Source organism: Pleurodeles waltl, chromosome 12 (assembly GCF_031143425.1).
Source record: "Pleurodeles waltl isolate 20211129_DDA chromosome 12, aPleWal1.hap1.20221129, whole genome shotgun sequence".
In the NCBI taxonomy this organism is placed as follows: domain Eukaryota; kingdom Metazoa; phylum Chordata; class Amphibia; order Caudata; family Salamandridae; genus Pleurodeles; species Pleurodeles waltl.
Window position 1 is genome coordinate 66,455,505 of NC_090451.1, and position 13,807 is coordinate 66,469,311.

Below are 13,807 nucleotides of genomic sequence, written 5' to 3' on the forward strand. Positions count from 1 at the left end.
ACAGGGTCGCGAACCCTATATAAACAACAAATTACTTCTCGAAAATGTTACAGCCACTCGTGTCACTATCTAAAAATAAATAAATTCACACACACACATATATATATACACATACACACATATATACACACACATACACATATACACACACAAAAAAAAAAAAGAGTTCCTACAATCTAGCTTTCAGTATAAATGCATCTGTGTTTAAAATGTACCTGCTCCTGTTTTAAATCAAGATGCAAGTGGCGCTTGGCTGAAAAACATGCTTACAATTTTTCCATCTGACTACACACCATAGCAGTCTCTTCAACTAAATGTATTCACCACATATGGGCTCAATGTAGTTTCTACTAAGATCATGGGGGTTTGAAAAGTCTATGTGGACCACTGCAAGAAAAGGACTGTTTTCATTACTATGAAAATAAGCGTTCACAGAGCCAATAGGTTGCCTTTTCGACTATGTGGATTTGGCAATGCCTTTTATTGCTGTGCAGCGTCAGAAAAAAAATAAACAACGAAATAATGGTGTGAGTGTGATTGTTGAAGCGCATCATGACAACAAATGGCAGTGTCAATACTGATGCACATGCATGTGTTATGACCTTACGCACACACATATGCACAGATACTTTATGAGGGGAGCGAACAAGCTCAGGTTTGCTGTGAAGCAGTGTTGGATGTCCCAGCAGTGCTGGGAGTTCACTCATTTTATAATTAGCAATGTGCAGAATGCCATGTTGCAACGCAGCAGAGGTTGTGTCTTGGCCAGTTGGGTGGGAGGCGAATTGAGGGAAAGTGTCATGGCCAAACTCTCAGCAACCATGTATGTGGTTATAGATGATTTACTTATTTGTATATGCGCCTTCAAGCCTCTTTCTGTTTGCATTTTTTATGCTTTTTGATGAAGTAAACTATGTTACGGGTGGGTATGTGGGTGCAGTCAACCCCTTTTCTTCGTCCACCATGATGACTGTTCAAGCAAGCTACTGGCCATATGGCAGAATACTGGTTCACTTCCAAGATAATGACTGGCAGGACTAATTTTAAAGTGTAGAAAATAGGTGTATGAGTCCACTTGAGCTTACTCGGTCTGTTGCAAGGGGTAAACCAGAGCAGTTCTGGCCCTAGCTCGACACTGAGTTTGACATAAAAAACAGTTTCAAGTGGGACCAAATTTGTGAGTGAAGCCGGGTGGAAGCTATTTGACTCAAATAGGCTATGTGTACTTTAGTTCTGGGTGCGTTTCACTGAACATTTAAAAAGTTTATAGTTCTGACATATTTGATACCTTGCTGCGTGCTCTCTTGAAATTTGTTCTACAATTTGATTTTGAGTGTTCATTATGTGAAGTAATTCATTGTTTTGAGTCTCCAAAACTATCTGGAAAAAAATGTTTTGTTTTCTGTTATCCATAGAATCAACACAAATAAAATGGAAATTAACATTTCACTGTGTGCATAACAGGAAGTAGAAACCATGTACTTTGACCTGATTGCTTCACATACAAAAGTCTGAATCTTTTTTTTTTTGCACAGATTCACTTTTGGGTTTGGCAGACCTGATTATCCAACCTGATTTTCCAATGGTTTTACGTAAACAGGTTTGCAGACTGAGGATAAAGAAAGCAGTAAGTAGCAAAGCAGAATTTTTTTTTAACAATCTTTGCTTGACTTCTTGCCATACAATTTTATCACACCTCACCAAGGTAAAAGGTTCATGGTGCACGAATACTATAAAAATACAAGCAGCCTTCTACCCAAAACAAACAAGACCGGGACACTTCCTAACTTGCCTTTCCTTTGGTGTTGTGGATGACAACACTTCTGCATCGTGATCTCAGCTGAGTTGATTGTATTACTTCCCAAGAATGAAGACCAAGTGGTAAACTCCCAGCTCAGCTCACTCTGTAAACAATAAGAGGAATACCTGGACTGCAATCTCAGACCAGGGGAGATGTTATGCTCCTTAGCAAATTAAGAAGCTGAGTGTCGTGAGACGAATCTGTGATGTCCTTCTTCACTGTGAACTAGCTTGGTGAGAGCAAAACGGAGGAGTATGGGTGTGGCAGGGGGAAGGAAATAAGGGAAAAAGACAGACCAAAAAAAAAAAAAAAAAACCACACACTCAACAAAAAACAAACACATACACACACTTGCACTCAAATGGATTCCTAGTTCAAACGGTTGTTTCTTAGAGTGAGCATTGGAGGGATGCAACTAAATTTGTAATATTCAATGGGATGGGCAGAATTTGTTTTTATTGTTAGGTCGAGCAACTTGTTCTGTGGCTTCCAGCTATTTCATCTGTTAGTTTCAATGTAATTTAAAAATCCTTCCATGCTAGTGGTCAGTCATGCCTCTTTGCCCCTCCGTTCTGTGTGGAAACAGGGACCAACTACAGTATATTAACACTTTGTCCTGTTTATCTAGTCTGTAGGGGCCTATCTTTTTTTTTTTTTTTTTTATCTTTGTTTCCTGCTCCTGTTCAGGGAATCTTCCTCAATCAGGTTATTATCTTGGTCACATTTGGTCTTTGTGGGCTCTCTGCACTCTCAATCAGCTGCATGGCTCCTGCCCTTCCTTGGCTTGGATTTTCTATACCAACTCTACCAGCACTCTGTAATTCTCAGTCAGTGCCCACTTCTGCGCCATACAGAGATCCCACTCGCAACTCCATCAGTGCACCTCACTTCACACACTCCAAGCCCTCAACCGTGCCAGGAACACCACAAGCACTGTCTGCCAGAGCACCTCAGTTCTTACAGTCAGTACACACTGCTGCTCCACTACTGGGACCTCAGGCGCAGCTTTCAGTGCACCTCGGTTCACCCACTCCAAGCCATTGCCAGGAACCCCACACATGCTGTCTGCCAGAGTATCTCAGTTCTTACAGTCAGTACATTGTGCTGTTCCGATACTATAACCTCAGGCACAGCTCCATCAGTGCACCTCAGTTCTACCCCAGCAAGGTCACTTACTTTCTTATACTGGGACCCCACATGCTTACAGTTCCATTACAGGAGCTCAATTCTAATATTCAGCCCTACTGCCAAGCCAATACTGGACCCAAAAGAGCAAAACACAGCTCAGTCAGTGCACCTCCAGTCTAACATCCGACGCCACTGTTGACGGGAACCACCACAGTGCCGCCAGAATACGTCAATCCTAACATTCAGTGCACATTTCTTCACAGCACTAAGGCTTACACACAAGCCCTTTAGGACTCCTCGCTTCTGTGGTTCAGAAGCAATGCCACTCCCATGCTGGGCCCCACTTGCAGCTTCACCATGGCACCTCCAGGCTAACACTCGACAACATTGGCACGTCAATACTAGGTTCCACACATTGCTCCATTAACCTACCTGACTTCTGACCTTGTATGCCCGTTAGTATTCCAGTACTGCAGCCCACATACAACTCTGTCAGTGCACCTCAACCCTCACCTGCAGGATCCCATTATTCCAATATCAGGAATTACACAACACTCAGTTTCTCATTCCTCGCCCACTACCTTTGTTATTCTAGTACTGGGCAGGGACACAGCTCTGTCTATACCCCCATTCTTGATCTTAAGTGCTCCCTGTTCCACACACTGACTTCTGAGGACACGGGGGAGCCAACTGAATCTATTCTTAGCTGCCATCTTTATTTGGGAGGGTCTGTTTCACCTCTCTCATTCTGTTCTTTCCTTTACTCTCAATGTTTTCTTTCTCCCCCACTGTTCTCTTTACAGCTCTTAAAATCCACATGCTAACAGTTTTGCTCCCTCTTTCAACTATTTCTACTCCTCTTTTTTTATTATTATTTTTCCCCCCTGCCTCTTGCTACCTCCTCTTTAAACTTGGTTATTTCTTTCCTTGTTTCATTCCTCTTTTTTCTTCATCAGGCATTCATTCTTCCAATAATTTCTTCTCTCCCCTTCATTGTCTTTTTTATTTGCTTTTTTCTTTGACTCTGTATGCGTCCTTTCACTTTTTTTTTTTTATTATCTTTATCCCTTTCTCTGGTGTTTTTCTTGTTTTTATCTGCCAGTTTACGTCTTACTACCAATCCCTCTTTTTCCTGTCTGTATGTGGAAGCCACATGTTATTTGTCGGGACCAGAAGTGTAAAAGTGGTTTTCCAATTCTGTGTCTCTGGGAAATGTGTCAGTACATGTCCTGATTCTTTCGCTGCTTGTTTCTCTCAACATCTTTTTTCCTCCAATGTTCCTTTTCCTCTTTCTTTTCACACTTCTTTCATTAGTTTCCTCTTTCTTTCATTCACTAGCTTCCTTCCCTTTTTTTTGTCTTCCACGTTTGCTCCATTTCTTCTCAGTTGTGCTTTATTTTCTCGTTCTTTGTGACCCATTATCTTTCTTTCGTCTGATATATTCCTTTCGCTTCTCTTTTTCTGCTCTCATCCACTTTCTCTCCTGGGGCCTAGTTATCAATGGAGCAACAGGTGCAGTGGCACCTGGGCCCAGACACCTACGGACCTCACTCAACTTAAATTACTGCTTTTTTTTCCTACCAAAATTCCAGTCAACCATTTTCCTTTCTTACTCAAGAGCCCGTGACACCTTTATTAGACCACTTGTTCTCTCTCCATCTTTACTTCCAACTCCCTCCTTCCTTTCACCCTCTAATCCGTCTCAAATGATTTTTCTTTTTTTAAACGGTGTTTTGAGCATTACACTCTAAATGCCAAAAATGTATTTCTGATGAAGGTTTTTATGATAATTGTATATTTTAAGATGGAGGAATAAGGTAAACGGAAGTGCTTTAGATAAATGCTGGGCCACTGGATATATGTGGCAGGAAAAGACAAAATTATGAGGCAGGGTTGACCAACTTATGTGGAAAGAAAAGTCTAACTCAAGAAAACGCGAGACCTAATGCATTGCAAATGCTCGTTTCTCTACATGCACCTGGTCAAGAATTAGTTTCGACATTAACAACACAAAAGAATGATGGACGGAGTGCTGACAATGCAAACACTCTCCCCCAGTCACAGATCTGGGTTTAATCCATCGTTTTTTTGCTGCCCATGCCATTCCAGTTTGGACCCAGCCATATGCAAATCAGTCTCGACCCTGTTCCCCATGGGAACAGTCCAGCCCGAACTGCCAGGCCAGGTCTTCCCTGGACTGGAAACAAGCATCCTGGGACCGGTTTCGGGGTTTCACCCCTCATCAGCCAGGCTAGCTTGAATCCAGTGGCATGGGAAGCACGGGACCCACGTCTGGGCATACCCTTCCCACTTATGGCGACATTAACAACACAAAAGAATGATGGACGGAGAATTAGTTTCTCTTTGGTCCTTCACATGCAATTTTTCCCTGTTAAGAACTGAAAATGTTTCCCAGGACTGTGTCTAGAATCAGCCCTTAGAACTGGACAAGTGTAGAAGAGGACAAGACAACAGGACAAGAGAAAAACTTTCTTTGGCAACCTCAGGCTGCAAAACAGAAAGTCAGGCATGCATGGAGGCCTTGGTAATCCATTGGTTCTTGCAGAGCCAATTGTTTAAGAAGATTTGTGGCCACTGCAGAAACTTCACCACAGATCCCATGCACTTCATGAAAATTCCTGGGGTACAGATCAGTCAGATGGTTAGATTTCCCTTTCTGGGTCACAGAGAGCACTGTGACCTTTAGAAGACACATTTGCTGATAGAATGTACCTCTTCAGCTGTACCAGAAGGCCTCTAGAGAAACTAGAATGTATGACCCTGGTTGATTAGTTCGAAGAGCATTGTAATCAACATGAAGGGATACAATTCATGGATACTTGCCTAAAATATACACCAAACTCATCCACTGGCAGGAAAGTGATGGTTAACAGGGGTTGTGGGAATACGTGCAAGGATTATGTAAAAGCTGGACTGCCCTCTCCTTGTCTCTTGGTCTGGAAGCTGCAAGCAATGGTGCTATGAACAAAGATGGAGATTAAAGGGGCTGGTGAAACTAAGGTTGCTGCTTTCAAAAGATACAGTGGGAAATCCAAAGCGACAGTGTGGCAGGACGCAGCCAGTAGCATGTCTGTCCATATTTGGTGACCACAGCTTCTTATTGGGGCCAGACAGCTTGCAGTCTTGATGGATGCAGCTGCCACAGTAGATACATGCTTTCTAAATATACACATTGTCATGCCCTACAGGTTATGGCTGTTGGCCCCAAAAGACTAAACCTGAACTAAAGTAGGCCACCCAGCAGAGAGACAGAATCAAGGCACTGATTCCCACCCCTGCAAAAACAAAAACACAAAAATTGTAATAATGATATTTTCAAGACCTCCAAATTCAGTAACATATTGAGAGCAAACCACTGCCGACTCGACAACCAACTTAAAGGATTCTTCACTACCCTCCTGACCCAGAATTGAAGCTAAAACATATTTGGATTGGGCACAAGAGACTAGGCTACTATACAGCCATAGACTTCTCAATTGTAACAACACTGAACATTTGGAAAGTGCTCTTTTTGTCCTTCTAGCAGCAACTGGTCTCTCCACTCCCTTGGCAAGGAAAACTGCTCACATTATTCTTCCTCGCTCACATAAACCTCTACTTCTCTGATCTCACTAGATAATTAGAACACCATTTGAATGTAAACACAAGTTCTGTACACAGTAGATCCTCTTTCTAGCTGTATACATTTGCATACTAGGTACACATAGCAGGCGTCAACACAGCCACACTTGATACACGTAAAGTTACTAGCTCCCAGGGAGGTTTAGGCCATTATTCAAATGCCATTGGATGAGGGACCTCCCCTGTAACATACTACCTCTTCAAGCACACGCACTCAGAGACAAATCAGCACAGAATTGGATGATGCTTTTATTTTCACTAAAAATCACCTGTGCCAGACCATGGCATACAGCAGAAACTGCCTCTGCACAAAATACCAGAGCCAATAGAAGTAAAGCATGAGACCATATATGTACAAAGTTCTCCTGGGTACATTTGTTAGTAGGGAGCATCTCCTCCTCATCAGCATTTGGGAACTTTCATCAGTTCACATACTCAGAAGTAAGAAAAGCAAAATAAGGAAAAGCAACAGATAGCATTTAAATGAACACTGGCGAATCAGTGAATGTCTAAGAGCAATTGAGGATAATAACCAACCTGAGCTTTAGTCTCAGAGTTCAGAAAGAAATAAAAGTATAAGAATTGAATTATTGCTCGGGTATCTGAGTCAAAAAGGTGGAGTGTAGCCAGACTATTGAGCTAGCAGTAGATACATTGATTACTAATATTCTGCCTTAATTGCCAAATGAAGGCAAACTTTGCAGGACAGCTGCAGTTTTCATTTTCTCCACAAAGGCCACAAGACCTCAAGGGTATACAAAGCCACATACGCTCAACATATTCACCCCCCCCCCCCCCCAAAAAAAAACCTCTAAATTTGACACTGCATGGTCATCTCAATACTTCGAGCTGTCTCGTCTTGGAATGAGTAAACGTTTATAAAATGCATGGAATTTGAGGATAGTATTGAATAACAGATTGTGCAGTCCCAGAAATTTTATTCTGCACCTGATTCAAGATATGTTCTCTAGTTACACTTTGAAAGCATCACAATTTGACATCTTGGTGATTTGTTTGAAACTGCAATTTCAGAAAGAGTCAGTCTTTTGCAAAAAACTAATCTTCAAAATGTAGAAGCATAGTCCTGATAAGGCAAAGTAGGACATCTTACAAATGTTCAAGAGTACTAAAACATATTGTAAGGTTAATCATTTTTTTGATAGAATCAGACGATTGTATAGTAGCTGAAGTGGCCAATTTGCCATATGGATAGTGTCCACACAGAATTCCCACATGACTACTGTGAGAAATCGGCTTGCTAGTTTTTTTTTTTGGGGGGGGGGGGGGGGGGGGGGAGATTGGGAGTGGCTAGTTAAACAGCAACCATAATCCTTGCCAGGGTGAAGTCACAAGAAAAAAACAAATTAACTTGGCCTCAACACTGGTAGCTTGACAATGCAGTCAGGCTTAACTTACTGCCGACAAAGACAAAACAGAAGAAAAATCCCAGATTTCAGTAAAAATACCACAGCAGAGGTGATGTGAGGTCTAGGCGATGAGCTGCGTTGCACAACTGCAGTTTCGGGAACATGCAAAGTGCAAGGCGATAGCTTTGCCCGCAGATGCACCGCACAGTAGCTGTTCTAATGGGCAAGGCGATGTCCTTGCACTGAGATGTATCTTGCAGCAGCGGTTTTGATGGGCTGTGTTGGGTGATGCAATGTCCTTGTGTTAAAGATGCATTGTACTGCAGCAGTTTCCTTGGGCTGCAAATAGGCAATGAGACATTCTTGTATCAGAGAAGTCCAGCAGCAGAGACAATGTGTCAGTTTCAAGGATGACACATCAAGCAGCTATTGTGCAGGAAAGGCACATGCAGCGGAGAATATGCATTGGTTCAGCTGAATGCACAGATGAGCTGGCAGAGCAACTTCAGGACCACTTCTAAGGGTCCAGGACTGGGGTGGCACCACTTGGGAGGGCAGGACGCACAGATGGCAGAGTTCAAGTGCTGGATTAAAGATTGCTGGAAGCTTGAGGTTGGTCTGTTGTCCTCAAGGCTTCTGATCATGAGGCCAGCCAACTAGCCCTTGAAGTCACTCTCACTTTAGAGTTGCAGGCGCAGTTCTCCTCACGGAGGCAAAGGGGCAGCAGGCCAACAGTGTGGGGCAGCAGTCCTTCCAAGCAGCAGTCCAGCAGGATGGCAGTCCTTTCAGCAGCACAGCAGTCCACCTTTCCAGACACATACAGACAATTTGGGTCTATGGGTCCAAATAGTATACCTGGTGCCCACTTTGAAATCCCCTGAGATGTCAGGCATCCCCTTCCTCTCTGCCTCGGCCCCAGCTTCTCTGGTGGTCACAAAAGAATGTCAAACCTTTGTGACAGTGCTCAGGCTGAGCTTTCGTGATGAGCAAGTGTGGCAGCTTCCCCATTTTCAACTCCGAGGGGTCCATTCTGCCAACACCTAGCTTCCATGTCTCACTGTATGAGAGTAATACACGGAGACAAAATGGCAGTTACACCTAGTAATGTGACGTAGGATCAGGTTGTAGGCACCAAATGGTTAAGAGAAGAAATGGCCAACTTGCTAAAAGTGGCGTTTTCAGAATTGTGATAAAAAAAATAAAATCTGATTTTACCATTAAAGGGGGCTTTTAATTACAATTCTTTGGACACCAAACTCGACTGGGCTGCTTGCTCCCAATTGAAAGTTATCACTTATTAAATGTAATAAAGAAACCCAATGTTATTCTATGGGAGTTATAGGTCTTTCAAGTAGTGAAAATTATTTTAAGAGTTTTTCACTACCTTTTCAAAGGATTGCTTCCATGCCGCCACCCAACTTCGTACTGTTTCACTTTGTTTCCAGGTACTGGAAACACAATGCCGTTAAGAGATTCTGGCAAAATTATAAACTATGACCTGGCATGTTACATATTACACATTTTAATGTTGTTGTTTATTCAGGTGCAGATGGCATGGTAACTGTGTTTCAAGGCAAATCTTTAATAAAAACAGTGGACTATAAAGTTTGGTCCTCTGTGCTAAAATGAAAAATGTAGCATTATGTGGATCAGAATGTGAGGTGTAGTGAAGACATGCCTTTGGCTGTGGTAAGCAGTCAATTTTGTCCGAATGAGTTTTTGTAAACTTTGTGCAAGCTACAGGTAACAAGGGTCACTGGTTTCAATTAGAAAGCTCAGGTCTTATTTACATTTTATATAGGGGTTGGTCATTAAGAAAAAGGTAATGGTAACGCTTAGTGGTTTGATATTTCACTATATAAATATAGTATTGTTTGGAGAATTAGACAATAGTAACTTTAAAAAAATAAATAAAAAAAGCCTGTAATTGTACTAACTCCGTTATTCACAAGAATCCAAAAATAGCAGAAAATAATGAATCAGTAGAATGGTGTCCTACAAATAAAATTAGCATATGCATTGCTGTTTCAGTTAGACTGGTTCACTTGTAAAGGAGAATCCTTTAACAAAGCAACAAAAAATAAGCATGCAACAATCTCAGGCTGTGCTGGCTTTATCAGTTTAAGGAGTACAAAAGTTTGAGTTACTCGCCAAGCTAAAAAACATAAAAGGACATGATCCACGTTACCTAGTTAACAATCTATCCTCAAATCCTACCCTCTCCTGCCTGTATGTGCTGCAGACGAAAGCCAGCAGACTTCTTTCATTTGGTGTCACCCTGTCACCTCATTCAAAATTACTGGACAGCTGTAGTGCCAGAGCTGACCAATGTCCTGGGGTGGGAAGTAGAGCTCTCACCCTTAGTGACTTGCTGGGAGTGATGGAGGGCACTGGAGGCTCTAGGGCAGGCAGGTCCTTCCTAGGAGTTGCACTTGTAGTGGCCAAGCGCAACACCGCAAATGGATAGAACAACCCTGCCCCTCCAACCCTGTTGCATTGGCAGAGGGGGTAGACTGGTGGGATCAATAAGAAAAACCTGTGTACGAAGGGTGAGACTGTCCTAAAAACAGAGTGTGGGGGAGATGGTTGGGTCAAGTGGGATGAGCTGACTTTTACCAGATCATGACTTGCAAGGACTCAGTTGCTACCTGTGCCACGTCACTGTGGTTACTCCATTATGAGTTATTTACTACTCAGAAGAGTGTTATAACTTGCATCAGGTGCACAATAATTTGATTTTGTTGTTAAAATAATATATATTTTTTAAAATATATGGTGTATAAAAGAAATACGTAAAAAATACAAAAAAGCCCACAATCTAGCCTCACAAGAGAGGCAGAGGCCCATGAGTATGACTTACCACACAGATTTGGTACTATCACTGATGAATGGGGAGTGGTCAAAGCCACCGGTTGCTTTTGGGATAGAACAAGCTCATCTGACTAGGTCTGTTTGAAAAGAATTAATATTCTAGTCCTGCGATTAACCAGGCTATGGCCCAGTACAGACAATAGTCCACAGACAAGCGCAGTGCTGGCTTTAAGACACCACAACAGTGCTGACGCACCAGGCGTCAAATTCAAGGTCCTGCCTTTTGCATGAGGCTGATCTAAGATAAGAGCAGACTGCAGAGATCTTTGATGCCTCACATTTTTCATAGGATAACAACAATGGCATGATAACTCTGGTAGATAATGCACTTGATGGAGAGATCCAATATTCACCTTGTCAGTTTTGACTCAAAAGCAGCTTTGCTGGCTAATGTTACTGCTCTAAAACACAATGTGAAACATGCAGATCACAGATTTGTACTTCATGTAGATAGCGCAGTCGATTACTGCTTTTGTCATGAAGAGCTTTTTGTTACTTGGAATTGATGAGTTACAAGTGCTCTAATATAGTTTGACGCGCTATGAACTGGCATCAAAACGCTGCATGCAAATATCAGGGGCATGTTTAGAACCTTATTGTGTTTCCTATCATTCTTTTCTTATTCCAAGATTGCTAAAAAGGGATCCTTTGGATAGTAATGCAGTTGTATTAGATTAACCCCCCAATCATTGGGTTACAGTTCAAATTGTAAGTTCATAGAATTATTTACTAGTACTTTGAGCCTGATTTGCATCACTAAAGAGTTGTTTTTGTGATTACTTTGTAGTACAAATCCAGAATTAATTGGAAAATATACATGAAGTAGTACTACGAGATACTTTGTGTTAAGGAAACATACCATAGGTCATATGGGCGGGTCCATCCACCCACAGATTCTTGCAATAATCGCAAACTACTACCTTTGATAGAAAGGGTTAGCATCAAGAAATTCCACTTCCTCGAGGCAGGTGAAACATTGGAGAAGATTTTTCAACAAACCTGCCCAAATTTGCATATGTGCTGCACCGCACAGCACTAAATGGTAAAGTCGTAAACTTTAAGTACAGAACGTTGTGCCAGATGGGTTCTCTTTCAGTATAAAACACATGCTGGATACCACACAACCTAGCACTACGGGGCAAAGATGTGTGCGTTCTCCAAGGCCAGCCTAAGGTATTCCAGCACTAGAGAAGAGAACAATGAGTACCATAATCTAGTAGATATGGTGCTATCTACTTTTCATACAGCACAGTGACTTTGGCTACTAAACTGCATGAAAACTTACTAAATCTGCCTTTTGGTTTCTCTATACCATGCACCCTTAAACATATCCTACCAGTATGGATGACATGTAACTTCAACACTCTGTAGTTCTCATTGTCTTTTCAAATACATTCATTTACGTACTTGTATGACTCGCTGTCTCTATAGAAAATGTTGTGAAGTAAAGTGCGCCAACTCTACACTGAAATGAGTACCACTATAAAATAAACATGAAAGATGGGCACCATTGAAGGGTATCAGTGAAGGAATACATGAAAAAGGAGGGATGCCAACAAAGTTTCTTGCACCGGGCACAACGTTAAAGTCAGCCCTAGACAAGCAATGCACATTTTAGGAGTCATAGCATTTGCATCAACAGTAGTTAACTTCAAACACATGTAATTGTGATTTTCCCATTTAAAGCATGGTGGTTGCAGATCCCAGAGATGATGATATGCTGATTATGGCGCTGGGTAAACAAGGGTTAGAAACCAGCTGGTTGGGGGGCAAAGTAGATCAGACCTAACTAACCATTGGGCCTAAACAGCCATGACTTGCTGGACATATGGGTAATAGCCCTAACACTCCTTTGACAATTTAATTTCCAAGGCAACGCCTTGAGACGGGAAGCTTCTGTGCCCCAAAATCAAGATGGGCAGAACACTCAATTCTGTCAAGCATGAGGAACACGCTGTAGTTTGTTTTCCTTTGCATTCCTCTAATTATAATTACAGCAACAGAACTACAAGAACCAATATTCAGAGGACATGAAGCTGGAAGATGCCCTAGGTCAACCGAGGCGCACCAACGGGTCTCTGCAGATTATGAGAATGGTACCAGTCAATCCTGGTCGGCCTCAGGAGACTGATACGTTGGGACAACAGGCAAGCGCGAGCCCTTGGCCCCACAGCTGAAAGGGGTGAGCTGTGGAAACAGCGTTTGATGTAGATGGTGATATCATCCAGGGAAAATAAAGTCACAAATTCTCAGCAGGACCGGGATAAGGTGTGGGGGTGGTTGTGCACTCTGGTCAGGACAACTACCAGAGTAACAGGAACCTACCAGGGCCTGCGGCTGAACCATTGGTCTTCACCCCTCTCTCTCCTGGTGAGTCGCGGAGCTAGGGCCTCTGGGCCCCCCGGCACGGATGGGTCTCTCTCCTCCCAAAGCCGCGCCCTCTGTCCCCGGCACCCCTCCCCTGCCCCCTCCCGTTTACCTTCGCCTCCACCAGCTCCGCCGCCATCTTGGCTTCCCGCGTCACCCGCGCCGGGTACCGCCGAGGCACGTGACCCTGCACCTCGGCCTGCAGCCAATGGCCGCGCGCCTCCCTCACCGACTGGCTCCGCCCGCTCTGCGCAGACGCCTTTGATGCCATCTGTGGTCTCTTCCAATGGGAAGACCTCGTCGCCTTTTCACCGCCTCTCGCCATTGGCGCTATTTTTTTGAATAGACGTCACCTTAAAGAGGTACGAACAGTAAATACGGGACTTTTGAACCGCCTTTCCGCGTGGAAAGATCGATCCTGTGCTCGGTGGGTTGAGGCCCGGCTATTTTACCTCAGGGTGCAGACTTTTCTCCCGTTCCCTTTATGGGTGGGTGAGCCAGAACCTTCCGGAAGGTCTACCCAGGCTATTCATCTGAATTATATAGACACGAGCTGAGCAGCAACGTCTTCTTGATTTAGGTTCTATAAAAATATAAACTAAAATATGGTAAATAGGCATTCAAATGTATT

At 43.0% G+C, this 13,807-nt stretch overlaps 1 protein-coding gene across 1 annotated transcript in view; it reads right to left on the minus strand.

The window, feature by feature from the left end:
* PIAS4 (protein inhibitor of activated STAT 4) overlaps positions 1–13,470 on the minus strand; it is a 207,083-nt gene extending 193,613 nt beyond the window's left edge. Inside the window, 1 exon segment of the mRNA XM_069216339.1 lies at positions 13,289–13,470. Within this exon segment, the coding sequence (XP_069072440.1) occupies positions 13,289–13,447 (159 nt within the window). The 5' untranslated portion in view covers positions 13,448–13,470.
* Positions 13,471–13,807: the final 337 nt, after the last annotated feature.